The 21,422-nt window shown below is 41.1% G+C and overlaps 1 protein-coding gene across 9 annotated transcripts in view; it reads left to right on the forward strand.

Moving 5' to 3' along the window:
- Positions 1 to 21,422, forward strand: part of DHRS7B (dehydrogenase/reductase 7B) — a 55,385-nt gene that overhangs the window by 21,476 nt on the left and 12,487 nt on the right. For 6 of the 9 annotated variants that reach the window (XM_039847613.1, XM_039847612.1, XM_039847619.1 and 3 more), the window contains 2 exons: positions 7,993 to 8,171; positions 13,907 to 14,016. In XM_039847613.1, coding sequence (XP_039703547.1) covers positions 7,993 to 8,171; positions 13,907 to 14,016 — 289 coding nt within the window. Of the gene's footprint in view, positions 1 to 882; positions 1,072 to 4,612; positions 4,739 to 7,992; positions 8,172 to 13,906; positions 14,017 to 21,422 lie in introns of those variants that run through there. The other 3 variants (XM_039847616.1, XM_039847617.1, XM_039847615.1) reach the window with 3 other exon arrangements.

The raw sequence follows: 21,422 nt of genomic DNA on the forward strand, positions 1-21,422 counted from the left end.
CAGCAAAGATTATGGCACCAGATGCATAAAAGGCTCACTTCTAGGACATTCTAGTGCTCTAAAGCTGGCGGAGGGTGAGCATGAGGATGACACTGGCCGGCAGTAACAATGCAGAGGGAAATGTAATGATGGTACCCACTTGATAAAGAAATAAAATAGCCCACCACCATCTAGAGCAAGGCAGAGGGAGAATGCAAAAATGGTACCTATCAGTTTCCATCCCTAGAGTGTTCCAGCAGGCTCCTGGATGTGTGTGTAAAATTAGATGCCGGCCCCTCAGGCAGACACTAATATAAGCAAATGAGCTTCTTAAAGTTTGAGCTAGATCGGCTACCCTGGGCTGGGTCCTGAGGTGGGTGAGTTCAAACATGCAGGCCCTTTAAGAGCCATTTCTCAGATTGCTAGAGTCTTGTGGGTCTCATGGATGCAAGCCCCAAGAAACCTTTGGTTTACAAAGGTAAATGTTTGGAGGGCTTATCTCTCAGGTGCAGGTCTTAACAGTTGGGGTGCCCAATGTAGGCTTCAAAACCTTTACTCCTCAGGGAGAGAAGCTCCTAGTTTTGAGTTCCCTGGTCACTGTTCCAGGGAGACCAGAGGATGGAGTTTTTGGCGAGATTGTGTCCCAGACTTTTCTATCCACTTCAGTGTGGTTTTCTTCTTGTCGTCCAATATGTAGTCATCACTCAGCCATTCTTTAGATTTTTATTAGAGGAAGTTGTTTCATATGTAGCCATAGACTTAGTAGATTCATGGGAGGAAGTGAGTCCAGGATCTTCCTGTGTTACCATCATGTCTCCCTCACTTTTGGAGCCCCCCCCTTTTCTTTTTTGATATTTGTTTGATTTTTTTTTTTTTTTTAGCACTTTGAATATATTGGCCCATTGCCTTCTAACCTCCAGTTTGTGATGAGAAATCTGTTTATGGTATCAACGGAAGTTTGTCATTACCAATTCAGCGCCAACAGGAGTTCCCAATTTGGGTTGCAGTGTAGGGAGAGAGACTTCATTCAGCACAAACAACCCAATTGTGATACAGCTTGACTGTGGAACAGCAAGGCTGTGGAACAGCCGGGTGAGGTGGCCCTAGTGTTACAGCCCTGGTGTTACAACTCTACTCCATTTGGGCAAGACTGCTCTGTTCTATTACACTGTTGACACCTCTGTATGGGGGAACACAGTCTTCAATGGAAACTTAAAGTACACTTCCCAAGCCAGAGGGGAGCTGACATATAGAGAGAAATCCCTACTCCCAGTACCCGATTGGTCTGTTCTCATGCAAATGAGGACTCCAAATTCTCACAATTTGATTGATCCAAACAGCACTGTCCTGGTTGGTCAGAATGGAGCTGCTCTTATATGTTGGTAAAGATGCTAATGAGGATATAGTGGTGCAGCTACAATTGGACAGGGAAAGTCTCAGTCCCATTGATTGAAATACTATTCCAAGAACTTTATAAGAGTTGGCTCACATGGCAGAAACATAGTGCAGGCAGGCAGTTCAATGCAGGCTTCTTCCTGAAGAACAGCTTGCATGAGAAAGCCCTGTTTAGCAATGGCTGTTAGACTCTGTTTTTTAATTTGAGCCCAATCAGCCACCAGGAGCCCTTCTTAACAGGTAAATTCATTCTTGGGGTCAACAATAGTTTTATCAGGGATCTCTTTTGTGTCATGACTCACTTCTCTCTTGCAGCTTTCAAAATTCTCTTTTTGTCTTTGCCTTTAGAAAATTTTATTATAAAATGTCTCAGTGCGGATCTCTTGGAACTCATGTTATCTGGAGTTCATTGAGTCTCTTGGGTGTTTATTTCGTGTCTCATCAAAGTTGGGAAAATTTTGGCCGCTATTCCTTCAGATATTCTCTCTGCTCTTTTCTCTTTTTGAGACTTCTACAATACTTGTGTTGGTTTGCCTTATGTGTCCTACAAGTCCCTTACATTCTGTTCACTTCTTCAGTTTTTTCTTTTTGTTGTTGTTATTGTTCCTTAGATTCAATAATTTCCATTGTCCTTTAAGTTCACTGATTCTTTCTTCTGCCTGATCAGTTCTGACTTTGAATCCCTCTAGTGTATTTTTCTTTGCAGTTATTGTACTTTGCAGCTTAAGTATTTATTTCCTTTTAATTTCTTTTTGGATTTTCTTTCTCATTATTGGTATTTCCATTTTTTTTTTTTTGTATATCAATATCTTGACTTTCTATACATCTTTCTTTAGTTTTTTGAGCATCTTTAGATAGTTGTTTTAATACTTTTGTTTAGTAGATCTACTCTTAGGTCTTTTTCGAGGATAATTTCTATTGATTTATTTTTCCTTTGAATGGGCCATACTTTCCTGTTTCTTTGTATACCTTTTGATTGTTTTGTTGAAAACTGAACATTTGCATCTAATAATGTGGTGACTCTGGAAATCAGATTTTTTTCCATTCTCTAGCATTTACTGGCTTTTGACTGTTGTTTTCGATTTTTTTTTTTTTTAAATTTTGTGGGCTTTGTGCCAGGGGTCAGCTTGGTGTGTAAACTTAAGGTTTTTGCAGGTCTTTTCTCAGCTTGTGCCTTCGACTGAGTATGCATAGTCACCTTCAATTTTTTTTCCAAATATTTGGGTGCTTTTTCAAGTTCTAGTCTTTAATTACTGGCTCCCATTAGGGATAAAGAGAAAATGAAGGGAGGATAAAATGATACTGCCCCTTTAAATACCGTGGCAGTCTCTTAGCACGAGCAAGAGGGGCATGCAACAGTGGGGGAAGACATAGCAACAATGGCGGCCAGCTTCTTTGTCTGCCTCTCTGTGATAAGAAGAAGCCATCAGTAATTGGAGCATGGTTCCTAATATTTAGAGTTCTTTTTGCTCACACTCATTCCTGCAAGCTGTATACAAGTTGCTACAGGATCTGGTATACAGCTGCTTGCTACTGGGGTGGGCTGTCTATAGCTGCTACTGTGTTTATGGTTGAAATTGATTGAAATTAACCACAATTTACCATCCAAGCCTTCTCCTGGAATTTGCAAGCCTTCAGTAGACTCAGAATTACAAAATAGTTGTATCAGACAAATCTGCCAGGGCAATCGTTGTCTAGGTGGAGAGATAGATTCCTAGTGCTTCCTACTCCACCATCTTCTTAGAATCCTTCTAATGTACAATTTATTTATCTATTTTTTATTTTTTGTCTCTCCCACTGTTATGTCATTTCCATGAGGATAGTGATTTTTTTCCTCTATTTTTACTGCACCTCAGAACCTGGAACAATTGATGCATAGTTTGTTTTGTTCTTAGGTTTCTGAAACTGATACTTGTGTACAGTTCCTATTAGAAACTCGGTAATAATCTAAAATTCAGGAGTCACAAACTAGCAACTGCCCCTGGGCCAGGTTGTGTGTTGTGTGGCCCACATAGTGTTTTGAATTGTTTTGTCTTTGAAATAAAGCTTCAGGCGAGGCCTGTCCTTTAGATAAGCCACCAGTCTGTGGTTTTACAATAATTTTTTTTTCATTATCACAATTATTATCACTTAATTTTTGTGTTTATTTATTATGAGTCTCCCCATCTAGGCTGTGAACTCTGTGAGGTCAGAAACCATTGTCTACTTTGTTCATTCACCTTACACCCCAGTCCTAGTGCATTGTCTGCTACTAGATGGCACTTGGTAAGTAGTCGAATGGAACAGCAAGTGACAGCCAGGACCTGAAATGATCCACAGTATATGAGATGTGGATATAAAGTAATAAGTTTGGTCTTTTTACCAAACGTACTTAAAACATGAATAGCTCTTAAAGCTGCCAGCTTAGCTCCCATTACTTAGTTCATTTCTGAAATCTTCTCTGGGACTTGGCTTTTATTCAGTCGTTTTTATGAGTCAGCAGCACATTTGTTAAGATGTTAGCATTTACAAAGGGCTTTCCCATATGTTTTCTCATTGGAATAGTCATCCCCATTTTGAAATTAGGACACTTAATTGCAGATATAGAGTAAATTTGCCATGTCACACAGCAAGTGCCTGACAGGGTGGACTTGAACACAGCTCCCCAGTGCCAGCTTGGTGCTTTTTCTGCACTGTCCATTTTCTGTCCAGGATCATGGACCTCTTATATGTTTTCTAGGAAAGGGGGTGATATCACTCTGACATCATCTAAAAAAACTAAATTCGTTTTATAAAGCACATTAGAAACTCAAAATTTTGAGTCAGGGTATCTTCGTTGCCATCATAAGTGCTGTTTTGTTTTGAGGAGTCTTCTGGTTTCCATTTGTAAGTGCTATTTTTAAAAACTCAACTAAAACTTAAGCTCATAATAAACGGTTAGCCTCCAGCACCCTGTTCTTGTGTTGATAGCCTGCACTGCAGGGTCTGGAGCTGAGCTTGGCCCCTCTCTTCCCGCTCTCCTTGCCTGGGGCTGCTGTGCAGTGTGTGCTTAGCATCTTACTGGAGAGTAGCACTCACCTCAGTGTGATTGCTCTTCCCAGGACTGGACATTCAGGAGCTTTGTCTGAAATAGTCTCCAGCTTTCCTTTTGGTTTTATTTTTACTAATGACAGGCTGTATTCCTTTAAACTGGGGGCTCTACGGCTGGCAACTTAAAATGCAACCTACAGGTTACTTGTTTGTGGCTTATTCCAGCATTCCAGGAAAGGCCTGTTGACATGAAAGTATCCTCTGGCCTCTAGTCTAAGTCACTCACCCTATGTCAAAAGACCAGAGAAGACGCTGGCACCAGGACCCACTACTGGCACAGTAGTTGCCATCTAAGGTAGTCTATTGTTCTTTCTTTCCAGTTGAAGACAGCCTTAACATATGCTTTTCATGTGCTTTATATCAAACAACAACAACAACAACAACAACAACAACAACAACAACAACAACTTTACTCTGCTTTTACTTTCTGAAAATAGGTATAGGCATGACCCATAGCTTATGTCACCTTTAAAAGACCAGCTATTTCAACCTGGTCATTAATTGTGAAATATGAGTGGGTGTAGGTGTGTGGGAATAGAATCCTAACTGCTCTTGGTAATACTAAGCCATTCCTTGCCGCGTGATTTCAGCATCCTGCCTTCCAGCTGGACACCTTCTCTGCCCTTTGGCCTGATTTTCTTGTTCATAACATGGCAAATTATTTCATGACTAATCCTTCTTATAGACCTGAAATCATTATTAGTTTTTAACTTTGGAGGGTTTTTAGATACCCTCCTTTGATTTTCAGATGTGGTTGTCAGTGGTTTAATTTCCGTATAGTTTCTAAGTAGATTCTGACAATTTGTTTTTATCGACGGTGCAGTTTGTTGTTGTTGTTTTATAATTGCAAGACAGAAGAAAAGAATCTTAGGAACAGATTTTATCTGTGAAATGTAATGTAGAATTTTGACTAAAGGATGAAGAATGGAATAGATGGCATAAAAGGTGACATTTCTGCTCAATTGATTTCTGGGTGGTAGTCTTGTTTCTATTTTGAGATTCTGAAAGCCCGTTTAAAGAACCTCTCAGTGGAAAATAAGGGAGCAGCTAAATTCTGAAGTCACAGTGAGAACCGATGAACTTTCTGGCTGCCAAGGCCCCAGTAACACTCTCCTGTGAAGGGACTTTCTTCCTTTACACTCTTAACTTAGGTGTATTGCACCATAGTCTTGATATACGAAAATAAAGCAGATGGGCATAGCCTTCTGTGGAGTTCTGGCTCAGCCCAAGGTTATAAGTCTGAAATGGGCAGACTCCGCAGGCCTCTGGTCTAGATGACTGCAGAGTCCTTTCCACCCAACTGACCTAATAGAGCTCTGGGCCCCAGCCCAGAGGCTGAGCCCTGCTGTATTTTTATGAGTAGCATACCCACCCCCATGGTCATCCTAGGCAGCAGCTGGCCTCCAAGTGGTTCTGGGTTGGGCAGGGTAGTCCACTTTCAGACCTGCCTAGTATAAAGATCTGGGATTTCAGTAGGGAAAAAAGCTCTTCACAAATAACCATACTGTTGGATGGAAATCCTGCCCGCCCCAGCCCAAGTTTATTACATAAAAGTTTTGAGGTATAATTACCTTGGGGCCTACCTGCGTTTTCTGTTAATTGCTATAACTTTCAGGTAAAGCTACACCCAACGAACTGGCAATTATTCCTGCCCCCCAGTAGTCACTCCTCCTGTCCCCAGAAAACATCTGCACACCCTGCCATTCTTCAGGGGCTCAGGCCCTATGCTAGCCCCCAGGCAGCACCCACAGTCCCACAGACTGGTAGAGGTGCTGATGCCTGCTCTAAACCAAATTTTTGAGTACTTCCCAGGTACCAGACAAAGGATCCTTGGGTCCTAGCATCTAGACCCTGGGATTCTGCCTGGCTTGTAGGACAGAACTGCTGGCCTGAGCTTCCTGTTGGGGGCAAGGGATGGTGCCATTAGTACCTTGGTAAAGAACTTGACATTTAGAAACCACTTTATCAGTTCATCCTACTGTATGCTTGGCACAATGCAGGGTGAGAGGGAAATGTATACACTTAGCAGACGTAGCTGAGGGTTTTTCAGAAGTAGATTGAGTGGAGGTTGAGTAAGTCATTTTCACTGATGTTTGTCCAAGAATATTGTTGATTTTTTTATGGTGAAATAGGAAAGGCAGGTAAAAAATTAAACTAAATATTAAACTAGTTGAGTTGACAGTTCAAATCAAAGCAGAACACTTTTGTCTTGGAACAGTTTAGTTTTGATCAGCACAGCCCAGCCTGAACCTAAACTTTAGGATCAAAGCAACTCAGGAGGTAGGTGGATCCGTAGTGGGATTCAGCAGGTTCTGGCTTCATGGTGATCACAGAGTTGTTGTTGTCATGGGAAAAGAAGCAAAAATGTTTTTTTAAGTATATGGAGTTTAGTACATTTAGTAAGTGGGTGAGGGTTTTACATAGATACTCCCAATCTGTTGAATAATTAGAAGCTTCAGGCTCTTTCACAGGAACTCCGCTCTTGGTTTCCAACCTCTTCCTTCCTGAAGAGGATTTACTGTGCTCATAATACCCGAAGGTGGACGGTGTGTAGACCTTTGTGTAATAGACTTCAGCCCACCTGTAAAGTGACCTTATAGACATTTCTTTCAAAGTGACAGACATTGTTGCTCCTCACTAGCTCACCCTTGACCTTTAAGCCTGTGTCTCCTCTGTTAGCTGTTGCTTTAAGCATAGGGATATATGTGAATGCAGAGGAATGAGGGAGGCTTGGAGGAGTAAGGAAGTTAGAGACAATTGTAGAAGAAGTGGATATGTTTCCTAAGAATTGACTGCACACTGTTGCATAAACACTTATGTGGCCTCTTGGTTTCATCTGGCTGACTATAGCTCACCAGTGAATGCTAAGTGAGAACATGCTTTAGTGGACTACAGGGTGACCCACTTAACAGCCTGTGTCAGTGCCCATACTTGGCAAAGGGCAGCTCCACTGTGTTGAATTCTCTTCGGGTATCCATGAGGCCTATGATCAGGAGTACATTTGTGGGCCATCACGGGTCCTATCTAGGGAATACCCCACTCAGAAACATCCATCTGCTCAGGGAGAAGTATAGGATTGGTATTGTTTTCTTTTTCCTTTTATTTATTTATTTTTTAAACTTTATAGTTTCATGAATACCTAGGAATTGAAAATGATAATGGGTATTGCTTAAGTCCCTCAAAACAGGTTTCTGAAGGAGAATAAGGTGAGTACCAATATGCTAGTGTCTCCTGTAACACTTACCAGATAACTGGTTCCTAAGCTAAATGACCATCTCTGCTTGTCCTGGCTCACGGCATACCTCTGAGAAGCATTGTGAAATCTGTGCCTTCCCTGTCTGCTCATGTCAGTACAGAGTGAGGGAAAACAAGTTCCATAATGCTGAGTATCAGTATAATACACAGTGCCTGGAAAGAGACTTGCTTGGCTCAGAGCTATAGTCCACACAAGAGACATCTGAGATCTGTGTCAGACTAGGAGGAAGAGGGTTGGTAACTTTCTTGAGTTCTCTCATTTTGTCACTAATTATTTGATTTTGGTTCTCCTAGAAAGAGTCTGCTGAAGGTGAGGGTCATGGATTTTATCACCTCTACAGCCATCCTGCCCCTGCTGTTTGGCTGTGTGGGAATCTTCAGTCTCTTCAAGCTGCTGCAGCACATGCGCATGAAGGCCTACCTCCGGAATGCCGTGGTGATCATTACAGGTGCTACTTCAGGACTGGGGCGAGGTGAGTCCTGGAGGCAGTGCTGTCAGGGGGGGTAGGAAAGTTGGCCCCAGGCTTGAGGAGCAGCTTAAATGTACAGGGACCACCAGCACAGGTGCAAATAAGTGAAGCAGGCTGGGTGACTTGGGAATAAGAATATGTCACTGTCCTTGGTCCAGCTGGAAGAAACAAGAGCTTAAGTGAATTAAGTGCAATGAGACATGGCCCCTGACTTTCAGCATCAGTGTTGGGAGGCAAAGGCCAGTGAAGAAGAACGTGGCAAACTAGAGACCATATGTCCCATCTGAGGGGGCAGCCTTACTCAGCTCCAGCTGGTTGTTGAAATAGGGATTTTTATGTGAAGCCTCCCAATTTTCAAATATGGACAACTAATTACCTTTGTGAGGACCAAACAAAGCTAATCTTTTCCTGGATTCAGCCAGCATCCCTGATTTATGGCCTTGGTGTCACCTTCTCCACACCTTCCCCTCACTGAGCCATGCCTCCAGCTGTACCCTGGGCACAGCTTTGGCAGGGGCGGAAACAGAATAGGTGATGCCTCAGCTAACCAGGTTCTCCAATTTAATTCCATGGTAATTTGGTGAATGCAATGGGCTTCTAGGTCCCAGGAATGATATGCTGGGACATAGGTCTGGAGTCAATCATCCCTCACCCACAATACAAATGAGTTTGTAGAGCTGCCATTATTTCCCTTTCAAACATGTATATTGACTTTGGCAGTGAAGAGGAGTGATATATGTCATCCCCAAATATGCTGCTTTGGCATAGTGATTGTTTTGAATTAAAGTTACTTAAGAAACAGCAAGTGCAGGAAGGACATTCTGACCCTTCTTTGTTCTCCTGAAAGCAGGAAATAATTCTTCTATGTAAAAGGCCGTCCCCATACCAGGAGGTAGAAAGCATCCTTATCAGAGAGAGGGAATTGAAGCTGAGAAGACTGTACAAATGGTGTTACTTCTTCACTAATTTACTACCCAAAGCCCAAACCCTTTGTCTTGTCAATTCTTCACAGAGTTATTGTTTCTTCTAAAAGGTATAAAAGCTGCCTATTTTGGTTACTTCTCAGAGCTTCATATTTTGGGGGCTCCTATATGTACAAAATTAAAATTTTTTCTCCTGTTAATCTGTCTTACATCAATTTAATTATTAGTCCAGCCATTGAACCTAGAAGGGAAGAAGAGGAGTTTTCTTCTCCTATAGCAGAGTGTGCAAAGGGCAAATGCAGGCATGTGGCATGGAACCTTCTGCCCTCTTTCTCAGCATCTGCACACGCACCACACCACACCAGTACATTATCCACACTTGAGCTCAATTTCATGGAAGAAGGCTGAGAGGAGCCCTGAATTATGGTAAACCAACCATTGCTGCATCTTTTGGTTGGTGACAGTGCAGCTATCACTGATGGAGCATCTCCCATATGCAAGGCTCTGAGCCAAATGCTAGGACAAGCAGATGAAAGACAGGGTCCTATCCCACAAGGAGTTCATGGTCTGATGGAAAGAGGCAAGGACTTATCTCAGTATATTGCCATTTCGGTAATAGATGTTCCCAAACAGGCCTGGTAGAGGGAAGGCACATTTATATGCACTGGCTTGTGCTTTATGTTACTTTATCCTTACAGCTAAGATTCAGAGAAGGTATGACTTGCCCTAGGACTTTAGCCAGAAAGCGTAAAGCCAAGTTTCAAACCCATATCTCTTTGACTCCAGGACTTAGTCTTGTCTCACCTAAGGGGGAGATGGCCAGGGGAAAGGAATGGTGGGCTAGCAGGGAGGGCATTGCAATTGAACCCAAAGCTGGGAGCAGCACAGTTGTGCAGGTGCTGGTAAGCACTTGGGTGTTGCAGGAACACAAAGGAGCAGATGGGGCCTTGTCTGCAGGGTGAGTGGCTTGCAGTTGGCCAGGGAGAACTCGGGAAGGTTTTAGGTAGCATGGATTCATGTGTATGCCACTCTAATGTTTAGGTGAGATCTCTGGGAAGTGAACCCTGGGTCTGTCCTTAGATATCCAGACGTTAATGGGGACAGCTGCCTCCAGGCCCTTTGCCATAGTTTGTCCTCTGTCCTTACTCAGTTACTATATATAGGGTAGTCAGCAGCTGCTTCTCAATCTCAGAGAGAAGCATTTTTTAAAAAGTCTCTGAGGAGTATTTGAGAGTTGGCTAAAATGGAAAGGTGTGGAGTTACAGGTGGTTAGGTATATAGACATTTGAGAAGGATATTGTTCTCTATCATTCTACATTTCTTCTTCCAGACACCAAGACTGTGAAGGGAATAGAAAATATAATTTAAAAAAAAACAAACTTGCATATATAATACTATGTCAACTGTTTTCTGAATTCCAAATCGCTCTGCTTATATTCTGCCCTATTTAACATCTTAGGGATAGGACTCCATAGATCTTTTTCCCCTCCAGCCAGATAAAATAGGAGCATATTGTTGACTGGCCATTTCAAGTACAAACACCCCCTGTTAGTGACTGCCAAAGATGTACTGCTGCTCCTTAGTGTCTGTGAGAAGGAAGACCGACCCTGCCTTAACCTTGGTGGCTCTGCCCACTGTTAGCCACTTGGGAGGTTTGAGTTATGTCTGAAGATGTCTTCAGACAACTTTCTGTATTTCTCCTATTTTTGTCTCCAATTTTGTATATTTAAGTTACATGAGCTTGTCCTTGTAAAACAGTAGCACCATTGACTAAAGGAACAGAATGTTCTGGATGCTCACTTTAGCCAGCCTAAGCCCTGAAGTCATAAAGAATGCTCTTGATTTACAAGCCAGGAGTGTGGCAGCACTGGAGAGTCATTCAGAAATTCTAGATAAATGGTACCTTAGGACTCTTTTCCTTTTTCACTTGACCCTTCTGCCTCCCTGTATCAGCTTTTTTAAGAAACGAAAATGCAATTTTTCCAATCTCTTGTTTTCATTTCTGTCACTCCCTATACAAACTTTCATTTCCTCCCTTTTTGGCTCTGCTAGGAAGCAAAGCTTAAGCAGAATATAGGTGACTATATCCAGAAGCTGTTTATACACCATACTGCCTTCCCCCAACCTTTGGTTCAGCGTGTCCGTACCCTTCATTGGTACCTCACAAAATATCCATTGTATTGGTTGAGACAGTACAGAATGACGTGAGGAAGCCAAGAGGGCTGGAAGTTTCTAATCTTTGGGAATGATTTGGTAAAAGCAGATGAGCAGTTCTAGCTTCAGGAATGCTGGCATCTAGCTTTGAAAGCAACCATCCCATCCTCTGCCACCTCCCTGTCCCTGAGGCCTTTGCTGCTCAGTTGAGAAGGGCAGGCAGGGTAATGGATGTGACTCCAATCAGACTACCCAGGGACAGGCAGAGCAGGGGCTGCAGCTCTCTCTGTGCCCTTTGTCCGGATAAGCTAGTGAACAAACCAACCAGATCTTCCAAGAAGGGTATACAGCACACCTGAAAATGTATTGATGTAGTACACTTAACACCTCCTTCCAGAAAACGCCATCCATGTGCAGGGAGGTGCTGGCCTGGGGATGGCAAAGTAAAAGCTGTAAGAGAAGCTAAAGAAAGCACTATAGAGTAAAAAGAGAAGGCTTTGCATCATAAGACAATCCAGATGTCAAAAAACTTGCCTTTCCTGGAGGATGCTGGAATTTCTTATCCTCTCATGTTTTGAACCCTTCTAGCTTTAAAGAATTTTGACACTTTTGTAAGAGAGGGGCTGTCAGACCAGTACACCCTTCCTAGACTCTACTACCTCCTCCCTACCTGAAGAGGAAGTGACAACCTTGATTCTTCACCTCTCCCCAAGCTGCTCCTGAGGCAGGCCTGTCCCTTCTGTGAGCCAAGGGGGCACTAATACACCACTTAACTGCCTTAGCCTCTAAGATTCTGTCAGCTAAGGCTGAGGGTTCTGTGCAGACCTGCTCGTGAGCATTTGAGGAAGACTAGAAGATAGGCAGTGCTTCTTTAAGCCCTTGCATTTCAGTTTTTACCAAGAGTCAGTTTTTAGAACATTTAAAAAAGGCAGCTTAGAAATAAAAAAACAACACTTTTGTAATACTTCTCTTTATAGTACTTTGTATCAACTACTGTATCTACTTGAACTCATTCAGTTCCAGTGCTATTTTTATCTACATCTTACATAAGAGGAAAGTGAGAAACAAAGAGGTTATAAGTTACCCAGTATCACAGAACCATAAGTGTCCCAAGTTGGAGTTGAACACAGGAAGTCTAGTCCATTCTCTTGAACCCTGGGCTGTACTGGTTTTCATAAGCTGTAAATTTTCAGGGCACTGAACATGTTTGGGGGCAAGGCAAGCAAGAAATAAGAGGACCTCATCCTCTGCTTCTTCCCTCTCCCCTTTAGGTTAGCCCCTAGGTTCTGGTGGTCTCCCCTCCCTGCCCCTTCTCCTTGACATCTGGAGATTTATGTGGGACCTTTGCTGGGCTAGTCCTAATGATGCTGCCCCCATTACACCTGAGGTCCCTCACTGGGATTTTGATACCAGAGTGTGGATGAGACAAGTCAAAGTCTCCTCTCCTGTCTGCACTGGGATTGTGCTGATGGGAGCCCAAAGCTGCCTGTAGCCCCATTCTATGTTGTGTGGAAGCCAGGCTAGGGGAATGAAGTGGAGAAAGCACATGCTAGCATTGAGAGAGTGTGGTTCCTCCTACCAGAGGCCCTGCGCAGCCACCACTCCTGTTCTTCCCAAGTCCTGACCATTCAGCTTTTTCTCTTAATTCTTGAGCTGTCCCAGAATCCTCCTGATCAATCCTCTTTTTGCTTTGCCACAGTGTAAGCTGAGTCTCTTTTCTTGCCAACAAAAGAATGTTAACTAATAGAGGTCCCAAAATAGTTCTGGACTCTCCCTCACCATTGTCTTAGTTGATGTCTCCATCATTGTCACTTGAACGTTTTAGTGGACTCAGTGGAGCCTGATCTTTTCCAATCCCCTTCCTACCCACCCAGCAGTAGAGAGCCTTTTAAAATGCAGCCAGCCCTTTATAATCCTTTGCTGTTATAGGCACTCAGCATGCCTACAACAGGCACTCTTTACTATCCAGTTGTTTTATTTCCCAGACTAGCAAGGCTGGTAGACTCTCCATTTTCTGCCCCAGCTGTATCTGTTTGTGGTCCCTCAGGCACTCTGTGTACTCTGCTCTTTCTGCCTCAAGCACTCCCCAGAAAACAGCCCCGGTGGCCTCCCCAGCCCTCCTCAACAGAGTCCTGTGTCCCCTGTGTTTCTACAGAACCATTTTAAGTATCCTTGGTAGATATGTACCTGTTGTATTCAGGTGACTTGGGAAACAGCCTAGGTTGTGCTAGAACATAGGCCTTAGCAAACAAGGCATCACAATAGCAGGTGCTGCCTGATCATTGGGCACATCACTTGACCTTGCTGAGCTTTCTTAGTTGTGAAAATGGGGATAATGCTCACGGGGTTGTTCAGAGCTAAAGACGGTTATGGGAAGTTCTGAGCATAGTACCTAACAAATCTGTCCATCAGTCCCTGCCTTCTTCTTGCCTTGTGGATATCCATCACACCACTGAACATGAGCTCTCTAAGGCAATGACAGAGCTCATCACTGGACTCAAATTTCTAGCTCCATACCTGGTCCCCAACTGGGGCTAACACATGCGTGTTGGGAGCATGGAGAAACAATACATATTCTGAGACATTGGGTAAGTTTGAACTATATTGGGAAGAAAGGCATTGAATTTCCTCAGCTGCCAAGGTTCTCTCTTCTTCCTTTAGAATGTGCCAGAGTCTTCTTTGCTGCAGGTGCCAAGCTGGTGCTGTGTGGCCGGAATAGGGAGGCCTTAGAAGAGCTTGCCAGAGAACTTGCTGCTTCTCGAGTCACTGAGGTGAGCCCAGGGGCATGTTTTCTGTAGGGAAGGGGTGCAGTCCATCCTCTGCTGAGATAGTAGCCCACTCCTGGGCTACTGGACATGGTCAGATTGCATTGGAAAGACAGCACGTCTCCACAGGAAACTGGGCTTCATGCCCTGAGGAGGAACTATCATACAGTTCAAATTCCGACTCCATACTTAGCACTGCGAATTTAGTAAGCTCCCTCTGTGACTGCTCCCCTTTCCCCATTTTACCTGGCTAATCTACTCATCTCTTTTTTGTTGTGGAAGAGAGGGTAAGGGCAGGTTGACAATGATTTTTAAAATTTTAATTGTGGAAAAATAGACATAACACAATATCATTTTAACCATTTATAAGTGTACGACTCACTGGCATTAAGTACACTCACAATGTGTGTAATTGTCAGCACCATCTATACCCAAAATCTTTTCGTCATCACCAACGAAAGTTCTGTACCCATTAAGTAACAATACATTCTTATCTTCTCTCCCCAGCCCCTGGAAACCTTTATTCTACTTTCTGTCTTTATGAATTCGCCTATTCAAGATACCTCATATGAGTGGGAAAATATAATATTTGTCTGGCTACTTCACTAAGCATTAGCATCATCAAGATTAATTTTTATTGTAGCATGTATCAAATTTTCATTCCTTTTTTAGCAGAATATTCCATTGTATGTATATGCCCCATTTTGTTTATACATTCATTTGTTAATGGACACCATGGTTGTTTCCACCTTTTGGCTTTTGTGAATAATGCTGCTATGAACATTGGTGTACACATATCTGTTTGAGTTTCAGCTTTCAATTTTTTTGGATTTACACCTAGGAGTGGGATTGCTGAGTCATATGGTAGTTTATATTTGACCTTTTGAGAACTGCCAAACTATTTTCCGCACCAGCTATACCATTTTATATTCCCACAAGCAGTGCATGAGGGTTCCAGTTTCTCCACATCCTTGCCAACACTTGTTAGTTTCTGGTTTTTTTCTTTTTTTTTAAATTATACCCAACCTAGGAGGTACGATGTGGTATCTCATTATGGTTTTTAATTTGCACTTCCCTTATTACAAGTGATGTTGAACATCTTTTCATGTGCTTATTGACTTTTTTCCCAGCTTTATTGAAATATAATAGACAGGTGCTCATACTTACATTGTACAATTCAATTAGTTTTTTAAATTATAGTTGGCATACAATAATATATTAGTTTCTTGGAACTACATCAAAGTTTTGACGAAAACATGGAGCAAACAGCAAGCAGAGTCACCTGGAGTCTAGATGAACAAGCTTTACAACTAGAGAGAACAATAAGAAATCGCCCTGCAACGGGAGGAGGTAGGATGGGGCGAGGACACGAGGCTGCCTGTCCTGAGTGGCTGAGTGGGACAAAGGCTATGGCAGCAGCAGCTGGCAGCCACAGACTTCTCTTAAAACGGTCATGTCTGCAAACAGACTTCTGGTGACAGACTTCCTCGCTCTGAGCACTGATGCCAGGTCAGCTGCTCGGGGGGTGGGGGGACACCAGGGACTTACAGGGGGACACTGAGTTGTTGGAATGAGGGCTGGAAGCAAGGCTTTCTCCCAGGCAGAAGTGCTGGCACTGTCCATTGCTCCTCTGTTGAGCCCTCCCCCAGACCCAACTCCCCACTGCCCCCATTGTGTAGATGCAGTGCAGCCATAGCTGAGACATCATCAAACTGGATAACAGAAGACTCCCTGAAAATCCACTTCCCCAAACTCACAGCCCCACCTAAGCCATTTAATTGTATCCTCGGCGTACCCTGTGCTCCTTACTGAGCCAGCCCCAAGACCCACACTAGTGGCAGCTAGCCTCGATTTCTGGCATAGCCTCTTGAGGCAACTATAAGCACAGCATCTGTGGATTGCTTGCTGAATCTTAACTGGAGGGGCACACGCTGGGGCTAAACTTGGCCTGCAGCTGAACCCCTCTCAGGACTGTGCCACTGGACACCTACTACAAAAAGCCATGCTAATAAGATTAGGAGAGTGAGGAGCTTTGCTTAGTACATAGAAACAGACACAGAAAGGCAGCCAAAAAAGGAAGACAAAGAAGCAGAAACCATATGAGAGAATAGAACAGAGATCCAGGAATAATGGAGTCAAGCAATCTAACAGATGCAGAGTTCAAAACACTGGTTATAAAGATGCTCAGTGAACTTAGGAGAAGTGTAGATGAACTCAGTGAGAACCTTAACAAAGAGAGAAAAACATCAAAATGGAAATGGAAATTATAAAAGGGAACCAGTCAGAAATGAAGAATACATTATCTGAAATGAAGAGTATATTAGAGGGAATCAACAGAGTGGATAAAAAAGAGGATCAACCCACCGATATAGAGTATGGGAAAGCCAAGGAAACCCAATCAGAATGGCAAAAAAAAAAAAAAGAAGCCAAGACTATGATAATAATTTAAGGAGTCTATGGGACAAAATTAAATGTAAAAACATTCAGGTCATAGGAGTACCTGAAGGGAAACAAGAACTTGAGCTATTTGAAGAAATAATGATAGAAAACTTCCTTAACCTATTGAAGGAAATTGACATACAACCCCAGGAAGCTTGGAGAGTCCCAAGAAAGAGGAACCCAAAGAGGCCCACACCAAGGCATATCATAATTAAAATGCCAAAGGTGAAATACAAAGAGAGAATCTTAAAAGCAGCAAGAGAAAAGCAGTTAGTTACTTACAAGGGAGCACCCATAAGACTGGCAGCTGATTTCTCAAAAGAAACTTTGTAGGATGGAAGGGCTTGGCACAAAATGTTCAAAGTGATAAAAACCTAGGATCTACCAAGAATACTTTATCTAGCAAAGCTATCATTTAGGGTTGAAGGACACATAAAGAGCTTCCCAGACAAAAATAAGCTAAAGGAATTAGCTTAAAGAAGTCCCTGGAGGGACTTCTTTAAGAAGAAAAAACATGTATCAAAATAATGAATAAAAAATGGTAATAACTATTCCTATCAACAAGTACCTCAAATGGAAAAGAATTAAGTGCTCAAACCAAAGGGTGGCCTATTGGATAAGGAAACAAGACTCATACACATATGCTGCCTACAAGAGACTCACTTTAAAGTAAAAGGCACACAGACTAAAAGGAAGGGGATGGAAAAAGATATTGCCTTGGTGGACCTAGAGGGTATTGCACTAAATGAAATAAGTCAGATAAAAACAAATACGTGATTTCACGTACATGCAAAATCCAAAGAACAAAACAAACAACAACAACAAAAACGGAAACAAACTCATAGATACAGAGAATTTTTTGAGGGCTACTAAATGGGAAGGGGTTGGGGAAATGGTGAAAAAGGGCAAAGGGTTTAAGAAGTACAAATGGATAGTTACAAAATAGTCATAGCGCTATAATGTGTAGCATAAGGAAAATAATCAACATAGTCAACAATGTAATTAATATGTAAGGAGGAAGAGGGGTGCTAGATTTAGTGGGGTGATCACTTGAGCTCTAATCACTATGCTGTACAACTAAAACTATTATTGTATGCCAACTATAATTGAAAAAAATCATTGAATTGTACAATGTAAATACGAGCAACTAATTGTCTATTATATTTCAGTAAAGCTGGAAAAAAATTACCAAAAAAAAGCATTCACCATGAAAAGAATAATAATACCACTTTTCAACTAGGAAATTGACAAAAATGAAAACCCATTGCTGGTGAGAATGTGCAGCATTCTCCTGTACTGCCGGTGGGAAAGTAAGGTGGTACAATTGGGGGAGGACAGTTGGGTGATATTTATCAAAATCAGAAGCATACAGTTAATTTAACCTAAAAATCTCATTTCTAAGAAGCTGCCCAATAAATAAGTATGGGGATATTCACTATACCCGTCCCAGCACTGGTTGTAGTAAAAACAAATAAACAAGTAATATTGGAAATGGTGTCCCTCAATTGAGGCCATATTAAATCAATTATAGTACCACCATATGATGGAATATTCTGAAGGCATTAAAATATATGAGAGAGATCTGCAAGTGTGTTGTGGGAAGATCTTGATGCTGTCTTATTAAATGACAAAAAGTAAAATACAAAACAGAGTCTCAAGTAAAGACTATACACATTTTGTTTTCTCTGAAAGAAAATACAAGGAACTGTTGACATGCCGTTTAAAGTCTGGAGGAGCAAGGAGAGAGAATCATGTTTTCATTTTGTATCTATTTTGTTTGAATGCTCAACTACATATTATTCTTTTAAAAATAAAAGCAGGGATTACCTAGGAGGGAAATCTGTTGGGACTCATTTTGTAGCCTATGTGGAGAATGTTTCATGAGTGCTTGAGAATAGTATTTATTGTGCAGTTGTTGGGTGGAATATTCTATATACATCTGTTAGATCTAATTGATTTATAGTGTTGTTCAAATCATCTATTTCCTTCTTGCTCTTTTGTCTGGTTGTTCTATTCATTATTGAAAGTGGAGTATTGAAATATCAAAATACAACTGTAGCACTATTTCTCCCTTCAATTCTGTTGATTTTTTACTTCATATACTTTGAGGGTCTATTATTAGATACATAAAGGTTTATAATTGTTATATGCTCATGTTGTATGTATCTTTTATTATTAATGTCCTTTTTTTCTTGAAACGTTTTTTGATTAAAGTCTATTTTGTCTAATATTAATGTAGCCACAGTAGCTCTTAGTTATTATTTGTGCTGAATATTTTTTAAATTAACTAATTAATTAAATTAACTAATTAATAAGTTTCAGCTGTACACTTTAACAGTAAGGCATATATATATTTACACTGTGTGTTCACCTCCCATAGTTAGATTTCTTTCTGTCACCACGTATTTGACCTCCTTTACCCCGTCTACCCGCTCCCTCCTCCTCTACCTACTACCCTCTGGTAATCACTAGACTATAGTCCACGGCCACGAGTCTCTGTTTGTCTGTCTTGTTCATTTGTTGCTTTTAGGTTTATGTCCCACATATAGGTGATATCATGTGATTTTCAACTTTTTCTGTCTGGCTTATTTCACTTAGCATGATTATCTCGAGGTCTATCCATGTTGTCGCAAATGTCAGTATTTCATTTCTTCTTATGGCTGAGTAATATTCCATTGTATATATGTACCACAGCTTCTTTAGCCAATCATCTATTGTAGGACACTTTGATTGCTTACATGTCCTGGCCACCATGAATAGTGCTGCTATGGACATCAGTGTGCAAATATCTTTTTGGATATGGGTTTTCAAGTCTTTGGGGTAAAAACCCAATAGAGGGATTGCTGGATCATATGGCAGATCAATTCTTAGTTTTTTGAGGAATCTCCATACTATTTTACATAATGGTTATACCAATTCGCAGTCCCACAAGCAGTATATGAGGGTTCCTATTTCTCCACATCTTCTCCAACATTTGTTATTACATGTCCTGTTGATTATAGCTATTCTAACAGGTGTGAGATGGTATCTCATTATGGTTTTCATTTGCATTTCCTTACCAGCTAGCAATGTTGAGTATCTTTCCAAATATTTACTGGCCATTTGTATGTCCTCTAGGGAGAAGTGTCTGTTCAGGTCCTCTGCCCATTTTTTGATTGGATCATTTGGGGTTTTTTTTTTGTTATTGTAATTGAGTTATATGAGTTCTTTGTATATTTTGGATATTAGGCCCTTATCGGGGGTGTTGCTTGCAAATGTATTTTCCCATTTGGATGATTCTCTCTTTACCTTGTTGATGATTTCTTTTGCTGAGCAGAAGCTTTTTAGTTCAGTGTAGTCCCATTCATTTATTTTAGCTTTTACTCCCCCAAATTCATAAACTCTTCTTTAGGTCCAAGGTCCTTGAGTTTCAATCCTATGTTTTCTTCTATGCATTTTAATGTTTCAGGTCTTATATTCAGGTCCTTAATCCATTTTGAGTTAATTTTGGTGTATGGCGATAGACAACAGTTAAGTTTCATTCTTTTGCAGGTGGCTTTCCAGTTTTCCCAGCACCATACATTTCCTTTCTCCACTGTACGTTTTTGGCTTTTTTTGTCAAAAATTATTTGCCCCTATAAATATGGGTTTACTTCTGGACTCTTGATTCTGTTCCACTGGTCTGTGTGTCTGTTTTTCTGCCAATACCATGCTGTTTTGATTACTGTTGCTTTGTAGTATAATTTGAAGTCGGACAGAGTGATGCCTCCAGCCTCCTTTTTTCTCAGGATGGCATTGCCAATTCGAGGTCTTTTGTGCTTCCAAACAAATCTGATGACTTTTTTGTTCTATTTCTTTAAAAAATGCCGATGGGATTTTGATGGCGATTGCATTAAATCTGTATAATGCTTTAGGTAATATGGTCATTTTAACTATGTTGATTCTTCCAATTCAAGAACATGGAATATCTTTCCATTTCTTTGTATCTTCTTTGATTTCTTTTAATAGGGTCTTATAGTTTTCATTACGTAGGTCCTTCACATGTTTCGTTAGATTTTTTCCTAAGTATTTAATTCTTTTTGTTGCAATTGAAAAAAGAATTATTTCTTCCACTTCTTTTTCTGACACTTTGTTATTAGAGTATAGGAACGCTATGAATTTTTGAACACTGATTTTGTATTTAGAGTCTTTACTGTATTAGCTTATTGTTTCTCGTAGTGTTCTTGTGGAGTCTTTAGGATTTTCTATAGACAGAATCATGTCATCTGCAAATAGTGACAGTTTGACTTCTTTGTTTCCTCTTTGGATGCCTTATATATCTTTCTCTTGCCCGACTGCACTCACTAGGACCTCCAAAGTTATATTGAATAACAGTGGTGATAGTAGACAGCCTTGTCTTGTCCCTGATCTTAGAGGGAAGGTTTTCAGTTTTTCACATTATGTATAATGTTGGCTGAGGGTTTGTCATATATGGCTTATATTATGTTAAGGTACTTTCTTTGTATACCAATTTTGTTAAGTGTTTTGATCATAAAGGGGTGCTCTATATTGTCGAAGGCTTTATCTGCATCTATTGATAAGATCATATGATTCATATTTTTTAATTTGCTTATGTGGTGTATCACATTAATCGATTTGCATATGTTGAACCACCCCTGTGCCCCTGGATGAAGCCCACTTGATTGTGGTATATAATCTTTTCAATATGTTGCTGTATTCAGTTTGCTAGTGTCTTATTTAGGATTTTTGCATCTGTGTTCATGGGAGATATTGGTCTGTAGTTTTCTTTTTTTGCGTGTTATTTTTACAAGGTTTTGGTATCAGGGTGATATTGACCTCATAAAATGAGTTGGGAAGCATTGCCTCCTCTTCGATTTTTTAGAAGAATTTGAGGAAAATAGGTATTAAATCTTCTTTGAATGTTTGGTAGAATAGACTAGTGAAGCCATTGGTCCTGGACTTATACTTTTTGGTAGGTTTTTGATGATTGTTTC

The sequence above is a fragment of the Pteropus medius genome, unplaced genomic scaffold (assembly GCF_902729225.1).
Source record: "Pteropus medius unplaced genomic scaffold, Ma_sr-lr_union100, whole genome shotgun sequence".
NCBI classification, from domain to species: Eukaryota; Metazoa; Chordata; class Mammalia; order Chiroptera; family Pteropodidae; genus Pteropus; species Pteropus medius.